General features: G+C 44.5%; 2 protein-coding genes across 2 annotated transcripts in view; both read left to right on the top strand.

Annotated features, from left to right (window-relative positions):
• Positions 1-12,167, top strand: part of LOC131293552 (tyrosine-protein phosphatase Lar) — a 152,970-nt gene extending 140,803 nt beyond the window's left edge. The window contains exons 14-18 of the mRNA XM_058321629.1: positions 4,628-4,767; positions 6,971-10,176; positions 10,262-10,394; positions 11,571-11,987; positions 12,099-12,167. Coding sequence (XP_058177612.1) covers positions 4,628-4,767; positions 6,971-10,176; positions 10,262-10,394; positions 11,571-11,987; positions 12,099-12,167 — 3,965 coding nt within the window. The remainder of the gene's footprint in view (positions 1-4,627; positions 4,768-6,970; positions 10,177-10,261; positions 10,395-11,570; positions 11,988-12,098) is intronic.
• An 8,756-nt stretch (positions 12,168-20,923) lies between these two features.
• LOC131282994 (opsin-3) lies at positions 20,924-23,552 on the top strand. Its single transcript, XM_058312556.1, has 3 exons — positions 20,924-21,189; positions 21,248-21,928; positions 23,195-23,552. Exons 1-3 carry the CDS (start codon positions 20,939-20,941, stop codon positions 23,415-23,417), a joined length of 1,155 nt encoding a protein of 384 aa, XP_058168539.1. The 5' UTR covers positions 20,924-20,938; the 3' UTR covers positions 23,418-23,552.
• The last annotated feature ends 1,125 nt before the right edge of the window (positions 23,553-24,677 follow it).

Here is a 24,677-nt window from a genome sequence, read left to right as displayed (position 1 = left end):
GCTTGTGTTCCACACAGCGTTTATGTTTATGATAAATGGACACATTTCGCCGAATCCTTACGATCGGAGTTTGCAAACGCTGCGAAACCCGTTTCGTCTTTTCATCTACTTTTTTAAGTAGATCAGATTATCCAAGTTCGGGCAAAAGTATCCCATTGTGACCTGGTTTCCTACACCTTCCGTTGGTTGTGCTTCTTTTTTTCGTTTGCAAGAAAGCAACTTGCGAGTTTTCCGCTTGCAGCAAAATTCGATGCAACAGACCGTATTTTGGTAAGCTGCTGGGAAATGGATCCACTCAGCAACGTGCTGCACGGCAAGTGTGCATGGTGACCTCCGCGAATCAACGGAAAGGGTTCCCATATATATACACACTCACACACACAATGGCGACGACTGCTAAGCCGGTGTGAGAAACGAAGCGCATTAAATACAATGCTGCTCGCTTGTCTCACGGAGAGTTTCTACGATACTGTTGTTCTACGGTTTTGTTTCATATGCCTCCCGGGTTATAACCTTCCCCCCAGCCCAACCTGCAAACTTTTCCCGCACTCACGATACTGCAACAAACCCTCTTTTCACCCCGTCCCCGCCCCGGAACTCGAGAATAGTAACCGAAACCGCAGTAATACCATATTTGCCGTGGAAAACGGTACGAGAACTATTTTCCTAATGGGTTTGGCTCCGGAGCTGGAGGAGAAAGAAATCCTGCACCGTCAACGGCAGGATTTGCTCCGCAAGCTGGAACCTCCCCCAGCACTGGCATGCAGCGCGCCCTCGCTGTTCACTGCAGCGCTTGGTAAATGTGGCGTTCGATCGACGTTTGCTTGGGCGAGCAGAAAGAAAAGCCATTCTCCGTAACGCGGGTGCGCACCCGCGGCTCGGATAAAACCTTATCGAAGCCATTCTTTCTTGGAGATTTTTCTCTTTTGCGGTCCCCTTGTCCCTCGCCTGAAAGTCGTCGCCTCCGATCGAACCTGCCGACATGGCGGACAATTGTCGGTTTCTCTCATATCCAACCGCTGCCGCATTGCCCTTCGCGTGGCCGGCATTATCGTCTTATCGTGCAACGGACAGTCCTTCTCGCTGAAGGACTGAGCGCAAGATTGGCAAAGCACGGCGTAGATTTTAATGGCCACCGCTTTTCTTTCCTATGAGAGGTTTAAGGTCGTGCTCGGTCGCCCGAGATAGCTCAATAATGCCTAATTTGTATCCGACGAACGGACGATAAAGGTGACTATTTATATTCCGCCGAGGTAACGGTTTCGGTGAAAGCTCCTGTCCTTTATGTTCAGACATCGTTCGGGTTAGTTTTGGTCCAGCAATAGCGGTAGGTTTTTTTTAATGTTCGAGATGGTCAGATGGGAAGAAAGTATCCAGAAGGTAATCGCACTGGAATTCGAAGCTGCACATAAATTTAACTGCACTGAAGGCTGAGAAGGAGAGAAAATGGGCGACTACTTCATTGATCTAATGAACTATGCTCGATCTTCTCCATTAAATCTAAGTGCGTTTTATCTGTTCAACTCGTTTACCATATTGAAGGAATTCGAAATCCGTGCATTATGTTATAGGATTTTTATTCGACCTAAATTTAATTGCAATTGAGACAGTAAAATATTTAATTTGCATGTTTCTCAGTAGGAGAGAATCTTAATACAAGATATGGAGGTATTTGAAGTTAAAATGGAATTTAACTTTGGTTCATCCAGAGTAAGCTGGATCGAAAATTGAATACCACAGGTTCTATTGTTCTATGCTTTATTCTGGTTATTTAGTCGAAATATGAGCTTTACTGCTTGTCTCGAGGATTGTTTTTAGTAATCTTTTTGCTTAACACAATCGGGGGAAGAAGAAACAAAGTTACTGGACTTTGGTTTGGAATTCACGATTGCCGATAATATTTTAAATATAATTGGGCCACCCGTATTTTATTACTTTATTGCAAATTTCAATACATATGGATACTTAACTCTCTCAAAGCATATTTTCAAATTGTAAGTTACAGCTGTTCTTAACTCAAAAAACATGTCATCATAGTATAGTGGGTTTAACGAATTTTTATTTCAAAAGTTATTTCAGTTAGATTGGCATATATTATAACGTTCCAAAGGTGTTAAAACATTAATTTGATCCTTCTTTCTCAACAGTTGGTTGCAAAATCAGTCTTTTAAACATTTATTTGATTCTTCTTTCTCAACAGTTGGTTTCAAAAACAAGTATTTTTATGTTAAAGTTCATTTTTGCTTTGTACCGAATGTCAGTTTCGATACGTTAGACTGGTTAGATTTCCAGTAGTATTTTTGATATGTAGTATGGATATAAAATAACTCGAATAGTTTTATAAATGAAGTTAATTTTTTTGTTTAAAAAAACTCAATTTTTGATTACTTTTGATACATCAAATACCAACATGTCTATAATTACGAATAGGACTTGAAATAGAAGCGTAAAATTCCCAGTCGGCCATTCGGAGCTCCATTCCGCAAAGTTATTCTGCTTCATTATTAAGATTACTGTAATCCTCTTCCCTGCATCAGCAAGCGTAATGACGAGAAATGCTCCGAAGCCAACTATCACGTGTAATTATAATCAGTGCAAGTGATTTCAATTGTGCGCCTTTTTGTGTGGCCAAGTTCCAGAACATCACGTCATAAGCCCGGCTGTGTGAATGTGTTCCGGGAAGAAACATTAACTCCAACTTTGGACTCACATCAAAACCCACTTTTTCCACTTTCTCTCGAAGCGCCACCTCACTTGCCAAGCGGACGGCCAACCAGTTGCTTCGCTGCCGGATTGAAGGAGTTCCGCTTTCGCTTACTTTTACCTTTCTTGTTATCCTCCAATGCGTACGAGTTCATGCTGCTGTGTCATCTTCCACCCGCAAGTCCTTTTATTCCCCGTTTTCCCCATTGTCCGCGAGCGGAACATCCTGGTGTGTCCTTTAGTTCCCGGAACCAACTGACGGGGATCCAGGAAAAATAAGCACTCGACCAGCGGTAGCCCGATGTCCGTGGGCTTCCTCGAAACAGACGGTGAACGTTCCGGGGCAGGATAAGGTTGTGGCGATCGGACGAAACGGGTGGTCCCCAAAGCAACATCATTATTCAGTTCATTCTAAACTCGTTACGACGCTTCAGTCGAGTCAATTTCCCCTCCCCTTGTCCCGCCATCCCGCGAGGGAGGCCAGCGTTGATCGTGTGACCACAATTTCCTGTCCGGAGTCTCACACACTGACACACACACGCACACAGACTCACCCAGGTCGTAGCCGCCAGCTTTACAACCGTCGGAAGTAGTTGCGAAAACGAACGTCCCCGTCACGCCCCGACGACAATGCTGCCGATTGCCAACTGTTTGCCGTTGCTGGTCCATTCAAACTTTCATCATTCGCTCACTTACCGAAGGTGGAAACTTCCCATCCCCCCCCCTGGCACTTTTCCGCCGCTTTTGCCGGTAGGGATTAAGATTTCCCTCCGTCCGTGGGAAAAGAAAGAAACGAACGTCGCGATAAAACTTTGAAGCATCCTCGCATCGGACGAACGTGTCTTGCAACGCCGGTGAAAGTTGGTTTGCAAAGAAATTGTCTCTCTAATGTCATCACCAGGGTAGGGCGAAAAATGGGTTAGAAGAAGCGAAAGGAATCATTTCGATCGAGCTTGATTTTTTTTTCATCCCAGTCTTGGACAAGATAAGAAGTTGCAAGATAATTTAACCAACCCATCACGCACCGCCGTCAGGGTTTTACAACCTCGTGCTTTTTTTTTTTTTTTTGTTCGAGGGGGTTTCTACCACCGGCACACATGAACCTGCTTGAATTGCACACCATCACCGGGTGGACGGTAAACCGCTGATTCAGTAACCACCACGGAGAGCACGGTTACTTCGGTTCATCGTTCGCACCTGCAAGGAATTCCAAATGTTTTCCCCGGTCAGCAGAATGGATGTACAGGATTGCGAAAGTGGCCAAAATCGAAGCCGACTATTCCACCCGGTGTTTGGGTGTGTGTGTGTGTGCCACTTGAAATAGGTGGTAAAGGCACGAGGGTTCCCGAAAATCCCGCTCCGAAAGGAATATTTACGCTTCAATCGAAGCGAAAAGGGAAAATAGCAACGCACCAATGACCCTTTTCTACTTTCCATCTGACCCGGGAATCCCTGACGTTCGGTGGTGATTGGGAGGGGAATGGGCGAGACCAGACCCCGGGGTTCACCTTCTTATGACATCTTTATTATTTAATCACCGAAAACCGGGTTCGTTTCGGAACCGGGTTCAATACTCCAAAAACGTAAAAAGAGCTCCGAAATTCACTTTTCCTGCCTCGCCAGGAGTGGGGATTAGCCGAGGGACGCTCGCTCATATGATTATGCTTTCGGCGACCAACCAACAAGCTTCTGTATCTGATTATTTGGTCCAGTTTGGTTCTATCCTGAGTTCTTTGCGTTACCGCGATTGTATACTGTATAATAATGCCGCGTCTCGAGCATATAACGTAGATAGTTTTATTTGATACCTTTCATTTCGTGTTTCTCTATTGTGCGTCGATGAACACACGTTGCTGCCGCAGTTCGCTAACATTTTCCTCTTGTTCCCATACACGCCACCACACCGTCGCCCCGCACTCCACAGTGCCCGGCGATCCGCAGGACGTTAAGGCGAGCCCGGTCAACTCGACCACCATCTACGTCACGTGGAAGCCGCCGAAGGAGAAAAACCGCAACGGCATTATCCGGGGCTATCACATACACGTGCAGGAAATGAGGGACGAGGTAAGTGTGTCGAGCTTCCTTTCATTAACCCTTAGATTTAGATACGGAGAGGTAGAAAGCAGTTTCAAATGTTGCATTTTGATTGAGAAAAATCTAAAGTTAGTCATTTCCAAACCTCAGTATTTAACTTTCTACCCAATAAAATGCTGATTTAACCAACCGTCATACATTATAAAAAATTTAATAGGTTTAACACAGTGATGTAGGTTGAAGATACGAAGATTTTATTTTCGCCTTTAATAAATGTTTCACTTACAAAATTGTTTTGTGTTGGTACAAACTACAAATAGGAGCGTGCTTCCATCCGATGAATAACACTACCTGCAAACTATGCTAAATGTTTTATTGCTGGTGCTGCAATTGTTATTAGCCAAAGATTTTGTCAAAGAAAATTAAATGATAGGGTAAAACATCCAGTTTTGGCCCAACTAGTGGAGGATCACCACGATTGAAATCGTTGTACTCATTGTATCGATCATATAACGATACACTTGGTATTCTAATGTAAAGTAGCTATCTAAGCATGCAATAAAATTCATATTTTTTAGATTATTTGATGTCTTCAGTGAAATTAACAGTTTTTTAACTCACTTTTGTCGCTATTTTGGCCCACTTTGTTTCTATTTTGGCCCACTTGTGTACCAGTTTTGGCCCACTTAAAAAAAATGTTTATTTAATGTATTTAATGATTTAAATAATCTTTTAAATAATTAAGAAACTGCTATTTATTTATTTATTTATTTATTTATTTAGTTATTTATTTTGTTAGTACATGTCCGCCATTGTTGGCTTAACATGTCCGGGTGAGATATTACATTAGTGCACATTTAACAGTTTTAGGACGAACGCATAACATATCTATACCTGAGCTGGTTTTTAATGGTTCTTAGCGGTAGGTCGAAGTCTATGAAACTATAGTCAGTATTAAATTGTCTCATCATACGTAAAATTGGGCTGTTGTAGGCATATAGAGAGTTTGTAGTATCGACCAGCAGAAAGGGGCGCTGTCTAAGACTAGGCCGTGGAATGTAAATCGATAATTGATCGAGGATTTTTGGAGCGTCAATGTTACCAAGGAAAAGACCGGTTATGAACATAGTCTGAGCATCGTTGCGGCGTTTCTCGAGAGTTTCTAATCCTAATAACAAACAACGAGTATGATAGTCTGGTTTGCTGGTCCATCTTAACCGGCATAACGCAACTCTGCTAAATTTACGCTGGATCGCTTCGAGCCGAGTCTTCCAGGTCTCGGCATATGGAGACCACACAACGCTATTATACTCTAGGATGGACCTGACTAGGGAACAGAAGATTGCTTTCAGATTTACTTTTACCATTGTTGAATAAATGAGATTAAATACTTAATTTGATATTTTGATATCCACTTTTCTGCACGATGATCGCATTTTCTTCTAGAATGTCTATAACAATCCGTTACCAGTGACAGAATGCATATAAAATTCGTTTCAGTCTAAACCAGATTTCCTTGCATCTATTTTGGCCCTCTTTTACAAAGAAAAAAAAATCGAGCTCAAAAACATTAAGTAACTTTTAGATAATTTTTAGAAACTCTCAAAATTTAAGAAAAATACTTCCAATTTTTTTCGCAGTGGTTGCTTATATTTCAATTCATCTGCTTACAACATTATGGGTTGAAAAAGTGACAGCTTCGTAGATTTTAACGATGAAAATGCTGATACAATCGCTTCCAAAGTTGGAATTAAATTAGAGTAAATCGGTAACAGCACTATAAAACATTTTAAGACGCATTTTTATTTGAAACCTGTGTTTTTGATTTCCTTTCCAGTAGGCCTAAATTACATCTATGGGCTAAAACTCTCGCTGTTACCCTACTTAAAATGACACTTTAAAAACTATTTTAAAATTACTTTCAGTGTAACGTATCGAATGAAACAAAAATTTTACCGTTCGTTCTATTACTGTTTGATTATTGTTCGCCTGGATTTTTAGCTCGTTATTTTCCATAGAGAATCCTTAAAATTGCTAAAGAATACTACGCACTAGCCAAATTGTTACCGATTTTCTTAAATTAAAATTGAAACAGGCTAAAATTGGAATAACATTTTAAAGTAACAATCATCCAAGAATTCGTTTCTGATGTGTTGCAAGCCATTAGACGAAAAATCTAGAATCACTTGTGTTCGCCTCTTCTTCAACCTTTCACATTGCTTCTATTTCGCAGGGAAAAGGACTTTTAAACGAACCAATGAAGTTTGATGTCGTCGATGGGCTGGAGTACAACGTGACGGGCCTGCAGCCGGACACGAAGTATTCCGTACAGGTGGCGGCCCTCACGCGCAAGGGAGACGGTGACCGCAGTGCGCCGATATCGGTAAAAACACCAGGCGGCGTCCCGATACGTCCGACGGTGACGCTGAAGATACTGGAGCGCGATCCGACCGTGTCGATCGAGCTGGAATGGGAACGGCCAAAGCAGACGTACGGCGAGCTGCGCGGGTATCGAGTCCGCTGGGGCGTCCGCGAGCAGGCCCTGCAGGAGGAGATCCTCCAGGGTACGCACCTGAACGTGAAGCGCATCAACGACCTGGAGCGGGGCGTCGAGTACGAGTTCCGGGTGGCCGGCATGAACCACATCGGCATCGGGCAGGAGGCGGTGAAGCATCTCCAAACACCGGAGGGATCGCCGACCGGGCCACCGACGAACATCGCCGTCCGCTTCCAGACCCCGGACGTGGTGTGCATCACCTGGGAACCACCGACCCGGGAGCACCGGAATGGGCAGATTACGCGCTACGACATTCAGTTCCACAAGAAGATCGACCACGGGCTCGGTACCGAGCGGAACACCACCGTCCGGAAGGCCGTGTTCACGAACCTGGACGAGAGCACCGACTACATCGTGCGGGTGCGCGCCTACACCAAGCAGGGTGCCGGCCCGTTCAGCGAGAAGCAGGTCATCACGACGGAGCGAGATATGGGCCGAGCGCCGTTCTCCGTGCAGGCCGTGGCCACCTCCGAGCAGACGGTCGAGGTGTGGTGGGAGCCGGTTCCGTCGCGCGGCAAGCTGGTCGGGTACAAGATCTTCTACACCATGACCGCCGTCGAGGACCTGGACGAGTGGCAAACGAAGGTGGTCGGCGTGACCGAGTCGGCCGATCTGATCAACCTGGAGAAGTACGCGCAGTACGCGGTCGCCATCGCCGCCATGTACAAGACGGGCCTGGGGAAGCTGAGCGAGAAGGCCACGGTGAAGGTGAAGCCGGAAGACGTGCCGCTGAAGCTGCGCGCCCAGGACGTCAGCACGCACTCCATGACGCTCAACTGGAGCCCTCCGATCCGGTTGAATCCGATCAACTACAAGATCTCGTTCGACGCCGTGAAGGAGTTTGTCGACTCGCAGGGCATTTCGCAGAAGCAGTTCCTGCCACGCAAGGAGATCGTCCTCAAGAGCCACTCGAAGTCGCACACCATCAACGAGCTGTCCCCGTTCACGACGTACTTCGTCAACGTGAGTGCCATCCCGCCCGACTACACGTACAAACCGCCGGCCAAGATCACCGTCACCACCCAGATGGCCGCCCCGCAACCGATGGTGCAGCCGGACTTCTACGGCGTGGTGAACGGCGAGGAGATCCAGGTTATCCTGCCGCAGGCCTCGGAAGAGTACGGTCCCATCTCGCACTACTACCTCATCGTGGTGCCGGAGGACAAGGCGAACCTGCACAAGATACCGGACCAGTTCCTCACCGAGGAGCTGCTGACGGCGCGCCCGAAGCTGGACCGCCCGAACGCGCCCTACATCGCCGCCATGTTCCTGCAGCGCAACATCCCGTACACGTTCCACCTCGGCTCGGGTGAGACGAACCACAACTTCACCAACAAGAAGCTGGAGCGCGGTAAGCGCTATCGGATCTTTGTCCGAGCCGTCGTCGACACGCCCCAGAAGCACCTGTACACGTCGAGTCCGTTCTCCGAGTTCCTGGCGCTCGATATGAAGGAGGCGCCGACGGGGGAACCGCCGCACCGGCCCAACCCGAACGTGCCGCAAGACCCGGAGATACTAATCAAAGGCAAGAGCGAGGAGCCCACCATGCTGTGGGTGGTCGGACCGATCATAGCGGCGCTCGTGCTGTCCGTGTGCTTCCTGGTGGTGTACTTCGTGCGTCGCCGCAGGCAACCGTGCAAAGCGCCGGACCAGGCGGCCGTCACACGACCGCTGATGGCGGCGGATCTCGGGGCCGGACCGGCGCCCACCGATCCGGTCGATATGCGCCGACTGAACTTCCAGACCCCCGGCATGATCAGCCACCCGCCGATACCAATCTCGGAGCTGACCAACCACGTCGAGCGGCTGAAGGCGAACGATAACCTCAAGTTCTCCCAGGAGTACGAGAGCATCGAGCCGGGCCAGCAGTTCACCTGGGACCACTCGAACATGGAGGTGAACAAGCAGAAGAACCGCTACGCCAACGTTACCTCGTACGATCACTCGCGCGTGATCCTGCCGCCGGTCGACGATCTGGCCGGCTCGGACTACATCAACGCGAACTACTGCGACGGCTACCGGAAGCACAACGCGTACGTGGCCACCCAGGGGCCGCTGCAGGAAACGTTCGGTGACTTCTGGCGCATGTGCTGGGAGCTCAAGTCGACGACGATCGTGATGATGACGCGGCTGGAGGAGCGCTCGCGCATCAAGTGCGACATGTACTGGCCCGCCCGCGGCACCGAGGTGTACGGCGCGATGACGGTGACCATCACCGAGACGCAGGAGCTGGCCACCTACTCGATCCGCACGTTCCAGATCTACCGCAACGGTAGCAACGAGCGGCGCGAGATCAAACAGCTGCAGTTCACGGCCTGGCCGGATCACGGCGTGCCCGACCATCCGGCACCGTTCCTGCAGTTCCTGCGGCGCACCAAGTCGCTCACGCCCGCCGAGTCCGGTCCGATCATCGTGCACTGCTCGGCCGGTGTTGGCCGTACCGGTTGCTACATCGTCATCGACTCCATGCTCGAGCGCATGAAGTACGAGAAGACGATCGACATCTACGGGCACGTGACGTGCCTGCGGGCCCAGCGCAACTACATGGTGCAGACCGAGGACCAGTACATCTTCATCCACGACGCGCTGCTCGAGGCGGTCATCTGTGGCAACACGGAGGTGCCGGCCCGCAGCCTGCACAACCACATCCAGAAGCTGATGCAGACGGAGCCGGGCGAGAACATCACCGGCATGGAAATGGAGTTCAAGAAGCTGTCGAACGTGAAGGCCGACTCGACGCGCTTCGTCACGGCCAACCTGCCCTGCAACAAGCACAAAAACCGCCTGGTGCACATCCTACCGTACGAATCGTCCCGCGTCTGCCTCACGCCGATCCGTGGCGTCGATGGCAGCGACTACATCAATGCCAGCTTGGTCGATGGGTAGGTTTCGCCTGCTCCGTTCTAAAAAATCCTCCCTAACCTGCTTCTACATAACATGCCTCTCTTTGTTTTTCTCGACCAACAGCTACCGCTACCGTAACGCTTACATTGCCGCACAAGGACCGCTCCAGGAGACTGCCGAGGACTTCTGGCGCATGCTGTGGGAACACAACTCGACGATTGTGGTCATGCTGACCAAGTTGAAAGAAATGGGACGGGTAAGTTGGCTAAATAACGCCGTTCATAGTGTTAAAAGGATCTTACAAGATAGTTTAAGGAAATGTTTAAGAACAAGGGTCAATGGTCAAAAAGGAAAAACAGATTCTTTGTTTTTCTTTAGCACCAACAATGCATATCGCTCGATTACAAAGCGGCCGATGTGAACTACATACAAGTTTCAAATAGTTTTTAGCCAAAAAGTTTTTTATTTATTTTTTTTTTATTTTATTATGCTCTTACTGTTATTCGCCTCGAGGGCTTTATAACGTCTAAATTTACAATTAATTACAAAAAATTAGCAAAGGGTAGAGGACGCAGGGTCACCGAACGGAAGGACTGACAGCATTTATACTGTGCGTTAAGTAGTCTTTTGTATTATAATTTATTCCTATCCTGTTTAAAAGGAAATATCCATGTCCTAGTCCTCTCCATTGGTTGATTAAGCAAAGATATCACGTTTAAAATGAATTAAATTATACTATAATTCTTTCAGGTGAAGGCTTCCACTCTGCCACAATTAAACAACAATTCGTATGGCATCTAGAAATGTTTTACACTCAAATTCAAATAGCGGTCATTTTGACCGCAATGCAAATTTAGGATTTAAAGAACTTTGTTTTTATTTTTGAAGAATTTTTCGGAAGACGCTACATTTGTTTTATTTGTGAAGAATTTTCAAATCTTTAAACAACAGCTTTTTAGTATATTTGTGGACTATCTTTTGGGGTTTTTGGCTTTTTGGTGCACCTCTCCATCATTCCGCTAGCCATCAAAGCAAACAAGAGCGAATTTGAGTTTTTTCACCTTTTATATTTACAAAGTGTGTAATTTAATTGAAAAAAAAGTAATGTGGGTCAAATACATTAAACAACATTTTAAAAATAAAATCATATTATTCATGCACAGTCGATATGGCCCATACTGGCCATTCCACTAAGCACATTATTTCGTCCTTCCTATAAATATCCTGCTTCACGCGTGCGGTTATTACTGTGCCGGTGCGACGACTTCGAGGGATTATCACTTACCTTAAACCTGCAAATGTTAAACTATGTTCTACCATGACTATTCCTAAACATGTTCATCAAACTTTTTAACATACTGAGGGCTAGTTTTTACGGCAAAAGATAATTGTTTCATCAAACCACCCCCTTCGGTCGGTTGCTTTGTTGCAGGAAAAATGCTTCCAGTACTGGCCGCACGAGCGCTCGGTGCGCTACCAGTGCTACGTGGTGGACCCGATCGCCGAGTACAACATGCCGCAGTACAAACTGAGAGAGTTCAAGGTGACGGACGCGCGGGACGGGTCGTCGCGCACCGTGCGCCAGTTCCAGTTCGTCGACTGGCCGGAGCAGGGCGTGCCGAAGTCGGGCGAGGGCTTCATCGACTTCATCGGCCAGGTGCACAAGACGAAGGAGCAGTTCGGCCAGGACGGCCCGATCACGGTGCACTGCAGTGCCGGCGTCGGCCGCACCGGCGTCTTCATCACGCTCAGCATCGTGCTCGAGCGGATGCAGTACGAGGGCGTGCTGGACGTGTTCCAGACGGTCCGGATACTTCGCTCGCAGCGTCCGGCCATGGTGCAGACGGAGGTAAGTGTCTCATCAGTTCACGTTCGTCCCTTCCCTTTATTTTTAACATTTGGAGAGTCTCTAAACCAATGTTTCACTGACAAGACGTACCATGAACAATCTCTTCCACAGGACCAGTATCAGTTCTGCTACCGGGCGGCCCTCGAGTATCTCGGCTCGTTCGATCACTACGCGACCTAAGCCCTTCCGATTGCTTAGGGGGGCCACGACCCTTAGGTCCACCACCATTCCGGCCGTCGTCCGGCCATCGTCATCGTCCGGCTGATAAGGTCGGTGTTGCACTGTTCCAGGATCATTTCTACCAAACCCAACACACACACACACACACAAACACATCGACGCGTAACTAGCAATCAAAACCCAGCATCAGCAACCGGCATTTTCGCGCAACCGGGTGGCACCCCCGGAGAGGCAGCTCATTCATCTCCCCCACCCCGTGACGCTGGGTGGTTTCGTTTAGTCAAAAGCCCTCGCCCACCCCCTCCCATCATGTTTGCCATCAACAACTCATATGCAATCGACCGACCGACGATGTGCGGCCGCTTTCGATTCGCGAGTAGTAATTCGATAAGATTTAGGATGAATTTTTCAAAATTTGACTATACTCAACTACTTTAGGAGTGCAGATATCATTAAGGGGGTAGCCAGATAAAATTAGCTTAACTATGCGTTTAGGAAAATAATACCGGACGGACGGACGGAGAAAACTTTATAACCCTACCAGTTGAACGCATCGGTCCTGCGTGTTCTGTTTTCGGACCGTTCCTCCTTCATCCGTAACGGACAACAAAACGTTATATCTCTCTCACACACACACAACCTAATAGCTATTTGGTTGTGACGGAAAACTGAACATCACAATCATGACTGCCATTTAACGAATGAACCCCGGAAAAGAAGGGATTCAACGAAAGGTCGGTGAAAGCATTTTTAATTATTATTATTAAGAGGCTATTGTATTTTCCAACCGACAAGCGATGCCCCAAACACTTTATTTTACCACCTAAGAATCATGCCACATTCTTATTTTATACTAAACGGACGGTATTTGATTTTTTTGTTCGTCGAGCATCGATCGGAGCTATATTTTATTTTTATACAACACAATATTGTTTTAATCATCGTACACTGAACCTAGTTCTACTCACTAGAAAAGGGAACCACTTCTTATTAGCAACGGCAAGTTTGTAACGGAAAAATTTTCTATACATTCCTCCTCGAATAAATAACTAGACAAGCAAGATGGGACAAAGAATTTTAGCAAGTTTGTCCGATGTCAATGATAGGACGATAGAACTGTCTCGAAAACTCACCTCCATATCTCTCTATCACTCCTACAGCAGGCCATATGACCGGAGAGGATCCGCAAATCCGACGGTTTTGCATTAAAAAAATCCTTCGTTTATTTCTTTACCATCCCACTTTTCTGATAACGCAAAATCAAGCGCGTGCAAAACAAAAACATACCGCGTAGAGAGTAGCGAGGTGTAAGCTTAATGTACTTTGCTCGAAGCGATCAAAGTGAAACATCAAACGGTCAGACTGATATTATTAGCGTTACATCTCACGTGTGGTGGAACTGGTGGAAAGCGGGAACTGGGCAGCGCGGGGAGATTCAAACGCGGGTGAAACGGAGCTGCAGCTAGATAGAGCTGCTTTTGCTGCAGCAGCGAGAACAGAAACAAACAGCAAAGCTAAACGAACCTCTATCCTGCAGCAAAAACATTCTAAAGTAAGCGAAAGTAAAATGTTTGCATCGTAATGGGGTGTCGGGTTGGGGAAAAACTCCTCAGATTAACGGTGCAGTAGAGAGTAACATGAAGCGCGCGAGCGTCCACCCGGAATCAGAGAAGGAAGAACAAAAAAATGTAATCGAATAGCCAACATGAGCACAGTCACAATACTCCTGCTCCATCTTCTCCGGCCCCTCGGAGGGGAAGAAGAAGACTAAGCTGAGCGCATTCGACTTTTAAGCATACTTCTCATTAGGTACCATTAGAATGTTATCAAACGATACAACAATACACGGAGGAAAATTTGGAGAAAATGAAAACCTCTTCTTTGGAAACCATTAAACACGACGACCCGGCGATGCAGGACGAACGATAATGAAACAAAAAATTGGTGCGTGTTTCATCGGCAAAACGGGGATTAAAAAAAAAAAGGAAAAACTCCCAAGCCAAACAGTTGAACACAAGAAACACCGAAAGGACATTATGTGCAAAATAATACCATTATCCGCTAGATGTAGTGAAGTAGAGAGAGAGAGAAAAAAAGGAAGAAGGAGAAAATTAAAAAAAATGCATTCAAACAGAAGCAAAACACACTTAAAACTATCACGAATATACATATATCTGGAATGGAAAGTGGGAGGCAAAAAAACGAAATGAAATTAAACAAAAAAACAAACAATGCGAAAAGGAAAGCAGAAATCGTCGGCGTGCAAGACGCCACGATCCTTGTTGAAATCCCTTCTCTCCCTCAGCAGTAGAGCAGCAGCTTAGCCCGGTTACTTACTACATAATTAGCGAAACGTAGTGATTTTACGACGGAATCGACCCCCGTGGATCAGCATAATCGACCGCTTGCGATGAAGCATATGTTTGATCTCGGGAGCGAGCGAGGGAAAGTGAAAGGGGCCGTCTGTATGTATGTATAATTCCACACACTCTACTTATGTTTCGGCAGTGTCGTGACGTTTGTCCTTTCAATCGTTTCGTTTCGTCCAAGCTGTCGAATGCCCTGATATAGGAAGAGTATGTTCACACTGGGTAGGGGTTTTTTTTTATCTTATTTTGCATGTGATTCGTGTCCAGGAGAAGGTGAAAAAAGCGTTAGAATCCGTACCGGATGGCTCGGACCCGTGTCCATTAGATTAACAAGTGAAGCGTTTAGCGTTTACAGCATTTAGCAACTACTTATATTGTACGATCAGACAGTTACGTTTTTTTTCCTTTCAACGTACCATATCATATTTGCGTAGGGAATAGTAATTAATTGCTAACGATAAGTGCGGCGACCTTGACGATCTTCTTCCAGTTTAGTTTTGTTTTTTTTTCCAAGGGAAACGTTTTTCCGGTGTCATCCGTTCATTTCCACGGCACACTCAGTTGATATTACCCAATGACTTATGTTTCGAACCGCGAGACATGAAACCCTTATCGTACGAGAACAATGAAGACTTTATGTGTATGTGTGATTGTTTTGCTCATCTTTTTTAGTTTGTAAAAAGCGTCCATTTACATTATTTTCATAGCAAGGAAGCTAATACTGATATTTTTCAGTTATCGAGACAAGACTTAAACCCTTGAAGGTACCATTAGCTCTTAGAAGTACAAGCCAAAATGAGTTTGGATTTTTTTACACTATTTTTGCTAAAAATCTTATTACAGTATCTTCCTTAATTCACACACACCATGTTGCAGTTTGATACGATTTTTTATTCTTTTCTCTATTTCTCTCTTTCTGTTTTTACTTTTTTTTAAACAAATATTAATCATCTTTTGACTCGAGTGTTTTATTTTTAAACTTTCTTAAGCAGATGCTTATTTATTATTATAAGACTTGATTGCCCAATGTATTTTCAACTTTTTCTGAATCATTAATAGGAACACCTTTCAACAAAAGTTTCTTCTTTCTTTTTTGTATTTGTCTTGCCCAAACTCCTAACAACAATTACATACTTTCTCACTACAATGCAATTGCAATGTTCGTTTCATAGTCATTAAAAATTGCTTTATGTGTTAAATTGTAGATGTTTTCATCAATTCTTGCCACTTTTAAATTCGGTGCCTTGAAGGGTAAAAACGTCTCTTTACTGGGAACATACATAAACCATCGTTCGCAGAAGAAACATTTCAGCCCTTATCCAACAAGTTAATTCTTTTACAAACATAAATTATTGTTCATCATGTCAGTGACGATAAAAAAACACCCTTTTGTCTTGCCAACGTTTACAACTAAGGGAAACGATGAGATTATTTTCGATTTTTAAAAAGCCCTCGTTTGCAACCGCTCAGGTGAAGGGAAAAACGGAAAACCTCAAGCGCACACGACACCGGGTGTTACAATACAAACGCCCAAACTTGCCCTACGCGAAAAAGAAAACAGTATCGGTGGCAAGTATCCGGTTTCCCGCCAAACCAAACCGGATGAACCTGTTTTGCTTCTTCCCAGCCAAGCCAATAGCTTCGTTCAAAGAAGACCGATACCGATATTACACAATACACCTCGTTCAATTCCACAACGGTAAACAAACAAAACCACGCGGTATTTTTTGCGCCAAATGCAAACAAGCACATGTGCATTCCATTTACAACGGAACCGTTTAGGGTACGTTTTAAGTAAGAGTTTATTTTTGATTGCCCCAAACCTCGGAACCTGTCCGTCGTGCCCCGTCGAATGATTACCATTACCTCTGCTCTCATACACATACACACACTTCACAGAAGTGCATTTCCCTGTGGGCGCGTTTTCCCCGGATTGGAACCAATCTTCTGTGGCTCACAGGAAAACGGTTAATAAACGCTCAACCACAACTCAACACAGTGTAGAATTTTGTACAAAACGTTACCGAGAAGAAACCGAACAAACAGAGAGTATGGCTAGCAGATAAACAGACACACAAACACACACAAAAACAGATAGCGACAAAGCAAAAAACAAGTCTAACTAAACTACAATCTAGTGTAATTGTTGGTTATATTTTGTTAACAACAAAACATCACCATTCACCGAATCGTGACCACTCGCCCGAACCGCCATTAGACAACAAAGCAAACAACAAAAAAGGATAATGTACAGTATTCCATAAACTACCCCCAGCGTTCCCATACATATATATTCTCTGTTAATACTCGGTTTGAAGTGCAAATTACACGCCTGTTTTAAGCCACCACCAAACCACCGTAACGTTACATCTAAACAGCGCAGTGCAGCGCCTTGCGCACATTCCACAGGTCACCATCGTTAGGTTTATGTTTTGGTTCGAAAATATTGTCACACTCCTCGGTGTCATCCTGTTCCGAGTCAGAATTTGTTTCGTTCGATGTTGTTCCGCACGGAAACAGAAGCTACAGTTGTCGGAAATGGTGGAACGTTTGGACGAGTCGAGAGAATCGAATTCATTCAAACAGCGAGTCCATGCGCTACAGTTACTAAATTACTTCACACGCATTATCGTTCCGACCGCCTGGACGCGACAAATGGACGTAGAGGAAAACAAAACGATAAGCTAAGTCGAGCGAAAAGATGCGCGGAAGGTGAACTATAGAAATTGTAATTGTAATTGTACTACATAATATGATTATCACTATTATTATTATTATTATTATTATGGCATAAGGGCAGCACAAGGACGAGGCAATATTTAAACACGCAGGGAATGGGCTTCAAACGGGTGCAGGAAACATGAATCACATGAAGTTACGTACTCTGTGGCGCGTTGAAAGTGTTAAAGCGGTTGAAGAAAACGAAATCGAAGCAAACTACACAAGTGCAGCAAAATTCTACTGCAAAATGTGTTGCAGAAAAGTGCAGCATAAAACCAAACAAAACTAAAAAAAAAGAAAAGAAAATGTTAGAAGCATTCGGATAGTATAAGAACAGTGGAAATTTGAAGAGTAACCGGGAGAGGAAAAATGGAGATGGTACAGAATCAGAAACAGTACGGAAGCTATATGGAATAACTAAACAGATAGATAATGTCCGAAATTATATAGGTTATGTAATAAAATTATTGAAAACAAAACCAAACTCGGATTGTGTTGCAATTTCGGCACGATGACACCAACTGAATGGAAAATACTTTTGCTTGCTTTTGCTTTTGCTGTTTTGAAATGCTTTTTTTAAACGCATTTAATTTGTTTCCAGGTAAAATAATTAAGAGAGGTAAGATATAAATTAAAAATGTGTCTACCAGGCAAAGATGTAGACATTTTAAAAACTAAACAACACAAGCAGTATTAATTCCTACGTAAGATTGGCTAGTCCAATCGGTTTGTTTCTATGTATATAACCTGTTTGTTAAGAGTATATTCAAAGCATAAAACTGAGAAGCATTAGCGAAAAAAAAGCTTAAAACCCGTATCACATTTTTTTACATTTTTATTTCACAAAACTAAGAATCATCAAAAATCAGAACCTTATTTGTAGATGTTTGTATGTAGAGAAAACAAGTGTTTTAAAGTATTTTAAAGTATAACTACTCTTTCCGTTAAAATACCCTAAATTCTTTATTCAATTAAACACTTTCCGTTCCGCATCCAAAAGTATCGAAAAATTAACGCTCACTGCAGCTTATTTCTTACAAAATATTATCCACCGTAAGTTCATGAAACTGCACTCTGGCAATGAGAATTGATTGCTCATAAGTTTTATCTTTACGTAGAACATTGCCTATGAAAAATCATTTTTGATTAAATTAAACCAACGGTTTTCGATAACCAAGCAAACATTAAACAACTACCCAAAGATTTTTTGTTGTATTTACTATTACCATCAGCACGGATTTCGATCGAATGAATCCGATGGAATTGAGTCAATTTTTTTTTATCAAAAACGCGATGTGCAATGATCGAAGTTCGTGCTGAGGCTGTAAAGCTTGTAGGTTACATTTTTAATTATTTATGGGGCAACAATTCTTTAGAACTCCTGACAGCTGGCTATCGAAAATAGTAACCATGGTAGTCAACGTGATAAGAAAAATCTAAAATGCTAACATTTCACTCCCATTTGTTCGACAAAAGTTCGGAAAAGACTGCCGTGATACCAGAAACGAAGGTTTGATAGGAGATGGACATCTGCCTCTCAAAGTCAGTAGGACAAAATTAGACAACCAATCAGCAACGATCTACAGATCATCTACCCGAAGGATAACAAAGTCTTGTTCTTGTTCTTCTTCGTCTGCGAGGATTTACACCAGTACGGCTGTTGAATCCAGCTTCCTGGGCCTTCGCCAGCTAACCTGGTGATGTAGACCTCTGTGGGTTAAGGACTGGCAACTAAGGTCATATGCCCCGGATAACAAAGTCGACGGTCAGAAAGAGAACAAGGTACATGGTGTATTTTTTTCACCAATTACAGGTTACCTGCCCGCTATGAAAAATCTAAAATCGATCATATTTCGCTTGAATTCGATCCGAACGCTTCGATTAAACTGATCACCTGGTTGCTGTGATAACGAAGGTTTGGCAGAAGATCACACACCTACTCTTTTAACACTAGAACTACCGCACCAAACATTTTGACGGGTTCAGTTCTTTTCCAATTCCATTTATTTCTTAAGGTAAAACAATTCTACGAAATGTTAATGCATAACTTTCACGTATCCAATCGAATGATAATTTTTATGTATTCAAATATAAAATTTTCTTTTTAATATTGAACATAAATCGCGGTAAAGTTTCAACCGTAAAAATCGCGGTAGTTCTAGTGTTAAAGAAGGCGAATGAAATCGAAGGCAAAGGTCTGAAAGAGAGTAAGGTATTTTCGTACAAATTACGGGTTACCTGCTGGTTGATCTAAGTTCCTATTACGATAAATCTACATATATCGCAGAGAACAACGGTCGAATTCGTAGCTTCGATAATTTGACAACAAACTAATGTTGATTTGTTCAAAAGATTCAAACTTCTCTAAATTTGAGTGGATTTGGAAGCGATCGTGCTTCAACCATTCATTTTCCGCATAGTTTGCCTAATGTCATTAATGTAATCACGACCTTTTGAAATGTTAAATAGATATATTTGGAGAGTCATCAAACGCCTTGCCTGAAGAAAATATTCATCGGTTACTCTTAAAATATGTATTTTCTTTTCTTTCAAACGTACCCTACTGAAAGACGATAATAAAGCCACTACAATAAACACTACATTTGTTCGTCGAATGTAACAATGTGAGCGTTTTGAATGTTGTAGAAAGAATAAAATGTAGTAAGTTTATCTTAGCTCGTTATATTATAAGTATCGTATTCTTAATTGTATAAATCCTCCCAAGTATTTTTAAACCATTTTCTCAAAACATGTGTTTCTGTACGAGTGTGTTTTTGGTACAAATTTGTCTAATTAGTCCAATACATCATTTTCTAAATTAGTTAGGTTTATTATTTTTCATCGTAAGTTATTACTGCTATCTGCACAATCGATGCTTTCGCTTCATTTTTTCTCACTTTTCTATTCATGTGTCACTTTTATCGTAATCATTCATTAAAGGGAAAGAGATGGTTTGGAATTTACAGAGACTACTTCGATTTCACTAAGTTATAATTTCCCTTTTCATTATTTTTCTTTTCTACTCGTTATGTATTAAACAAAACGAACCGTCTTGCGATAAGATATGTTTGAACTTACAGGATATCGAAAATGGGTTTAAAAAGAACATCAAAAATTATTTCGTTGATCAATACAGCCCTTTGTTTTAAAAGCAAAAATAATGTTGATTGAAAAAGGTCTTCCAACAAGTCTAAAGAAACCGTGTTTAAAACTCTTCCAAATGGTCACATTTTCCGAGTGATTTCCATTTCGACCGCTCATCACACTTCCGCCAAGCAGGTGCTGGACACCCGACGCGCACCGGTGATGGCCAATCTACGATTGATCCGACGTGGGTAATCGAATTACCCCAAATCGGTCGTGTGCAGGCATTTGATCCAGTGCTAAATCACGCAACCCGTTGACCAAAGGGTGCCAAAGCCTAGCATGGCCATAATCCTATTTCGCAACCCGTTCGGGGCCCTTGCGAGCTGGCCAGTATAAAAGCGGCAACCGCACCGGAAGCAGCCGAACATTTGCGAAGCGTTTCTGCCCGGAACCGGTCCGAATTGTTCCCCTTTTCCCGAGCGTTGTTTTCTGTGACCGCTGTGAAGCCTTCGTTGCTGCTGGAACGCCTGCTCGCCTGGCCTGGGAACGAACCGTGCTGTCCGTACCGAGTTAGAGATCTCTACCGTGGAGGCCATGTTTGCCCTGAACGAGACGTCTGAGGCGGCGGAGGGCGCGATGCTGATGCCCATGGCGCGCACCGCCGGCGAGATGCCGAAGCTGCTCGGCTGGAACCTGCCGGCCGACGAGCAGTACCTGGTCCACGACCACTGGAGAGGCTTTCCGGCACCGCCGTACTACATGCACCTGATGCTGGCCATGATCTACTTCGTGCTGATGAACACCTCGATCATCGGCAACGGCATCGTGCTGTGGATCTTCGGGACGTAAGTACTGCGAAGCGCGTCGCCATGACGACGTCTCACACTGCTCCCTTTCCAACAGCTCCAAGTCGCTGCGCAACGGGTCGAACATGTTCATCATCAACCTGGCCATCTTCGATCTGCTGATGATGTTCGAGATGCCGATGTTCCTGGTGAACTCGTTCTCCGAGCGGCTGGTCGGCTACGGCATCGGCTGCTCGGTGTACGCCGCCTTCGGCAGCCTGTCCGGCATCGGCGGGGCCATCTCGAACGCGGTGATCGCCTTCGACCGCTACCGGACCATCTCCAACCCGCTCGACGGGCGGCTGAGCCGGGTGCAGGCCGGCCTGCTCATCTGCCTCACCTGGCTGTGGGCGATGCCGTTCACGGTGCTGCCCCTGTTCGAGATCTGGGGCCGGTACATTCCCGAGGGCTACCTGACCACCTGCTCGTTCGACTACCTCACCGACGACCAGGATACGCGCGTGTTCGTCGGCTGCATCTTCACCTGGGCGTACGTCATCCCGATGCTGACCATCTGCTACTTCTACGCGCGCCTCTTCGGCCACGTCCGCCAGCACGAGCAGATGCTGAAGGCCCAGGCGCGCAAGATGAACGTCGAGTCGCTGACGGCGAACCGGAACGAGAAGGCGCAGGCGGTCGAGATGCGCATCGCCAAGGCGGCGTTCACCATCTTCTTCCTGTTCGTGTGCGCCTGGACGCCGTACGCCATCGTCGCCATGATCGGTGCCTTCGGCGATAGGTACGTACGGATGTCCTAATAGTAATATCGCTTATCCTTAACCGCACTCTTATACAAATGCACTCTTTCTAACAAGCCGTTTTCTAATGCTTAGTTTACACGAGGCGCAAAACTCTGAAAATACACGCGCAAATGTCGATTTTGCTGCCACTTTTTTTCGCTTCGTGTAGACGTTGCTATTCGTGAGCCGATGCAGATGAAAGCGCGTTCAGTGTTGATTTGAGTGTTTAACTGTAAAAAAACAGCACAGAGGTAGTGTACACCTCGAAATCTTATCAACAACCGTTGCACATCATCACAAACAACTATTTTTCATCCACCGGCACTCTATATCTGGTGCGCAAATTTTTGCAAAGCTATTTTTCACTCGCCGACCGAAAAACACATTTGCGCACACTTTGACAGTTGACTGACCAACTGACAGCATTTTACCGCTAACTCACAGCATTTTACCGTTTGCAAAGGTTGCTTTGCGCTTCGTGTAGACTAAGCATAAGACCTTTGCCAAGTATATCGAATTACCCCCAAAGGTATGCAATTGATCGAACACTGGAAAATTTTACAGCCTTTTCTCCGTTCACTCAGTACCGGTGTTCAATCAATTGCATACCTTCGGGGGTATTTTAATGTTTTCAAATGCCTGAAGATACGTAGTGTTATGCTTAGTTTACACGAGGCGCAAAACTCTGAAAATACACGCGCAAATGTCGATTTTGCTGCCACTTTTTTTCGCTTCGTGTAGACGTTCCTATCCGTAAGCCGATGCAGATGTAAGTGCATTCAATGTTGATTTGATTGTTTAACTGTAAAAAAAACAGCACAGATGTATTGTACACACCGAAATCTTATCAACAACCACTGTACATCATCACAAACAACTATTTTCCATCCACCGGCACTCTATACCTGGTGCGCAAATTTTTGCAAAGCTATTTTTCACTCGCCGACCGAAAAACACATTTGCGCATATTCTGACAGTTGACTGCCCATCTGACAGCATTTTACCGCTAACTCACAGCATTTTACCGTTTGCAAAGGTTGCTTTGCGCTTCGTGTAGACTAAGCATTAGAAAGAGTGCATTTCTAAAGCGACTTTAGCGAGAAAGAGGCAGCTATTACAACATTACCGGCCGCAAGTGTGGCTTCAACGGCACGGATTGCCATAATGAAGGCAAGCCTTGCCGTGTTCTGAGGCAAAACCTGTAAGACCTTGGGGTAGTCGTAGAAACTTACACCACCACTACCACTTGTTGCCATTGTCCCCAGGACCCTGCTGACACCATTCGTGACGATGGTCCCAGCGTTGTGCTGCAAGATCGTGTCCTGCCTCGACCCGTGGGTTTACGCCATCAGCCACCCGAAGTACCGCCAGGAGCTGGAGCGTCGGCTGCCCTGGATGGGCATTAAGGAGGCGGACGACAGTGCCAGCACGACCGACAGCAAGCAGACGGTGGTTTCCGATCAGCAGCAGCAGCAGGAGGGAAACTAAACGATAGAAAAAGGACTTGACCCTCGCTAGACGAATAGACGGACCACGACAAACGGAACCCTAGGTTTAAGGATATCACGCAAATTCAGAGCACGTTTAAACAGAGCAAATGATAAAATGTCGCCGAGGTTTGCCAACGCCCAAGCTGGAGTGTTGCAAACAAAGGTACGCAAAAATAAACTGCATTGATTAAATAGAACTCACCAGCGTTGTTTGCTTAATAATAATAACATGACATTTTGATTTTTTTTTTCAAATAAAATAGCAAACAATTATAAAACAAATTCCAAAGTTTTTCAATAACATTTGCCGTAATTCTGTTTTACACATATTTTGATTCGTATCCTTATTATAGCTTACACTTGTATGTATAATTTGCGAATAGGCCTAGTGTTTTAAACGGAATAGATATATTGATCTTGTTTAGTTCTGGTTTACTATTAACTTAATTTCAGACAACCTTATTTGGAAACCCTGCCATTATTTCAACTACATACTACCACTGCTTCTCTACAGCTTTACATTAATTACCATCTATAGGATGGATCGTTGTTCCAAATTAAACCTGTTTTCATTTATATTTCTCCATATTAAAGTCTTTACGAGCTTTATTATTCTTGAATTGGAGACCATGGCTATGAAGTTATTAGCTTTTTCTTATCTTTTTGCTTGCTTATTCAAGTTATTATTGCAATTCAAGTAAGAACAGGTATATTCAAATTATTTCACCGTACTTTGAGAGTATTTATTGCAAGAACTACTGCATTTTGTAGAATATCCTTATGTACCATTTTCTGATTCCTAAATCTTCATATTACCGAAAATCAAAAATAAAGACTTACAAATCGAACGCATCGATGTATTTTTTATGTGGTTCAAACGAGGTCAAAATTACAACAATTTGCGCGTAAGACAATATTGCCCGATTTATACCTACAACTATTCCATACTTTATAGAATTAATAGAAGCAGGACCTAAGCTTCCTGCTTGGTAGATTAATTTAAAGTTAATATATGTTCTTTGAAGTTAATGTACCATGTTAGTATAAGAGGTTAATGTATAGTTATGCTGACATAATGATCATGACATTATGCTGACACCAGTAAATACATCAACGCAACGCTCCCACGGTCGACGCAATATGATCTCCCTTCATGTTGCGTTAATTCCAGTACCAGCCATAGCACCAGCTCCGGCATCTTTCCGTGCTAGCACCGGAGCATCAGATAGTTAGTTAGTCACCATTTTCTGTAGCAGAT

The sequence above is a fragment of the Anopheles ziemanni genome, chromosome 2 (genome assembly GCF_943734765.1).
Source record: "Anopheles ziemanni chromosome 2, idAnoZiCoDA_A2_x.2, whole genome shotgun sequence".
In the NCBI taxonomy this organism is placed as follows: domain Eukaryota; kingdom Metazoa; phylum Arthropoda; class Insecta; order Diptera; family Culicidae; genus Anopheles; species Anopheles ziemanni.
Note: the sequence above shows the minus strand (reverse complement) of the source record. Positions and strands in the feature narration are given on the sequence as shown.

Bases quoted from the DNA above. Each gene is read 5' to 3' on its own strand.
- LOC131282994 (XM_058312556.1), top strand. From the start codon at position 20,939: ATGTTTGCCCTGAACGAGACGTCTGAGGCGGCGGAGGGCGCGATGCTG. The intron at 21,190-21,247 runs GTAAGTACTGCG...CCTTTCCAACAG, and splicing joins GTGCTGTGGATCTTCGGGAC to CTCCAAGTCGCTGCGCAACG. The intron at 21,929-23,194 runs GTACGTACGGAT...CATTGTCCCCAG, and splicing joins ATCGGTGCCTTCGGCGATAG to GACCCTGCTGACACCATTCG.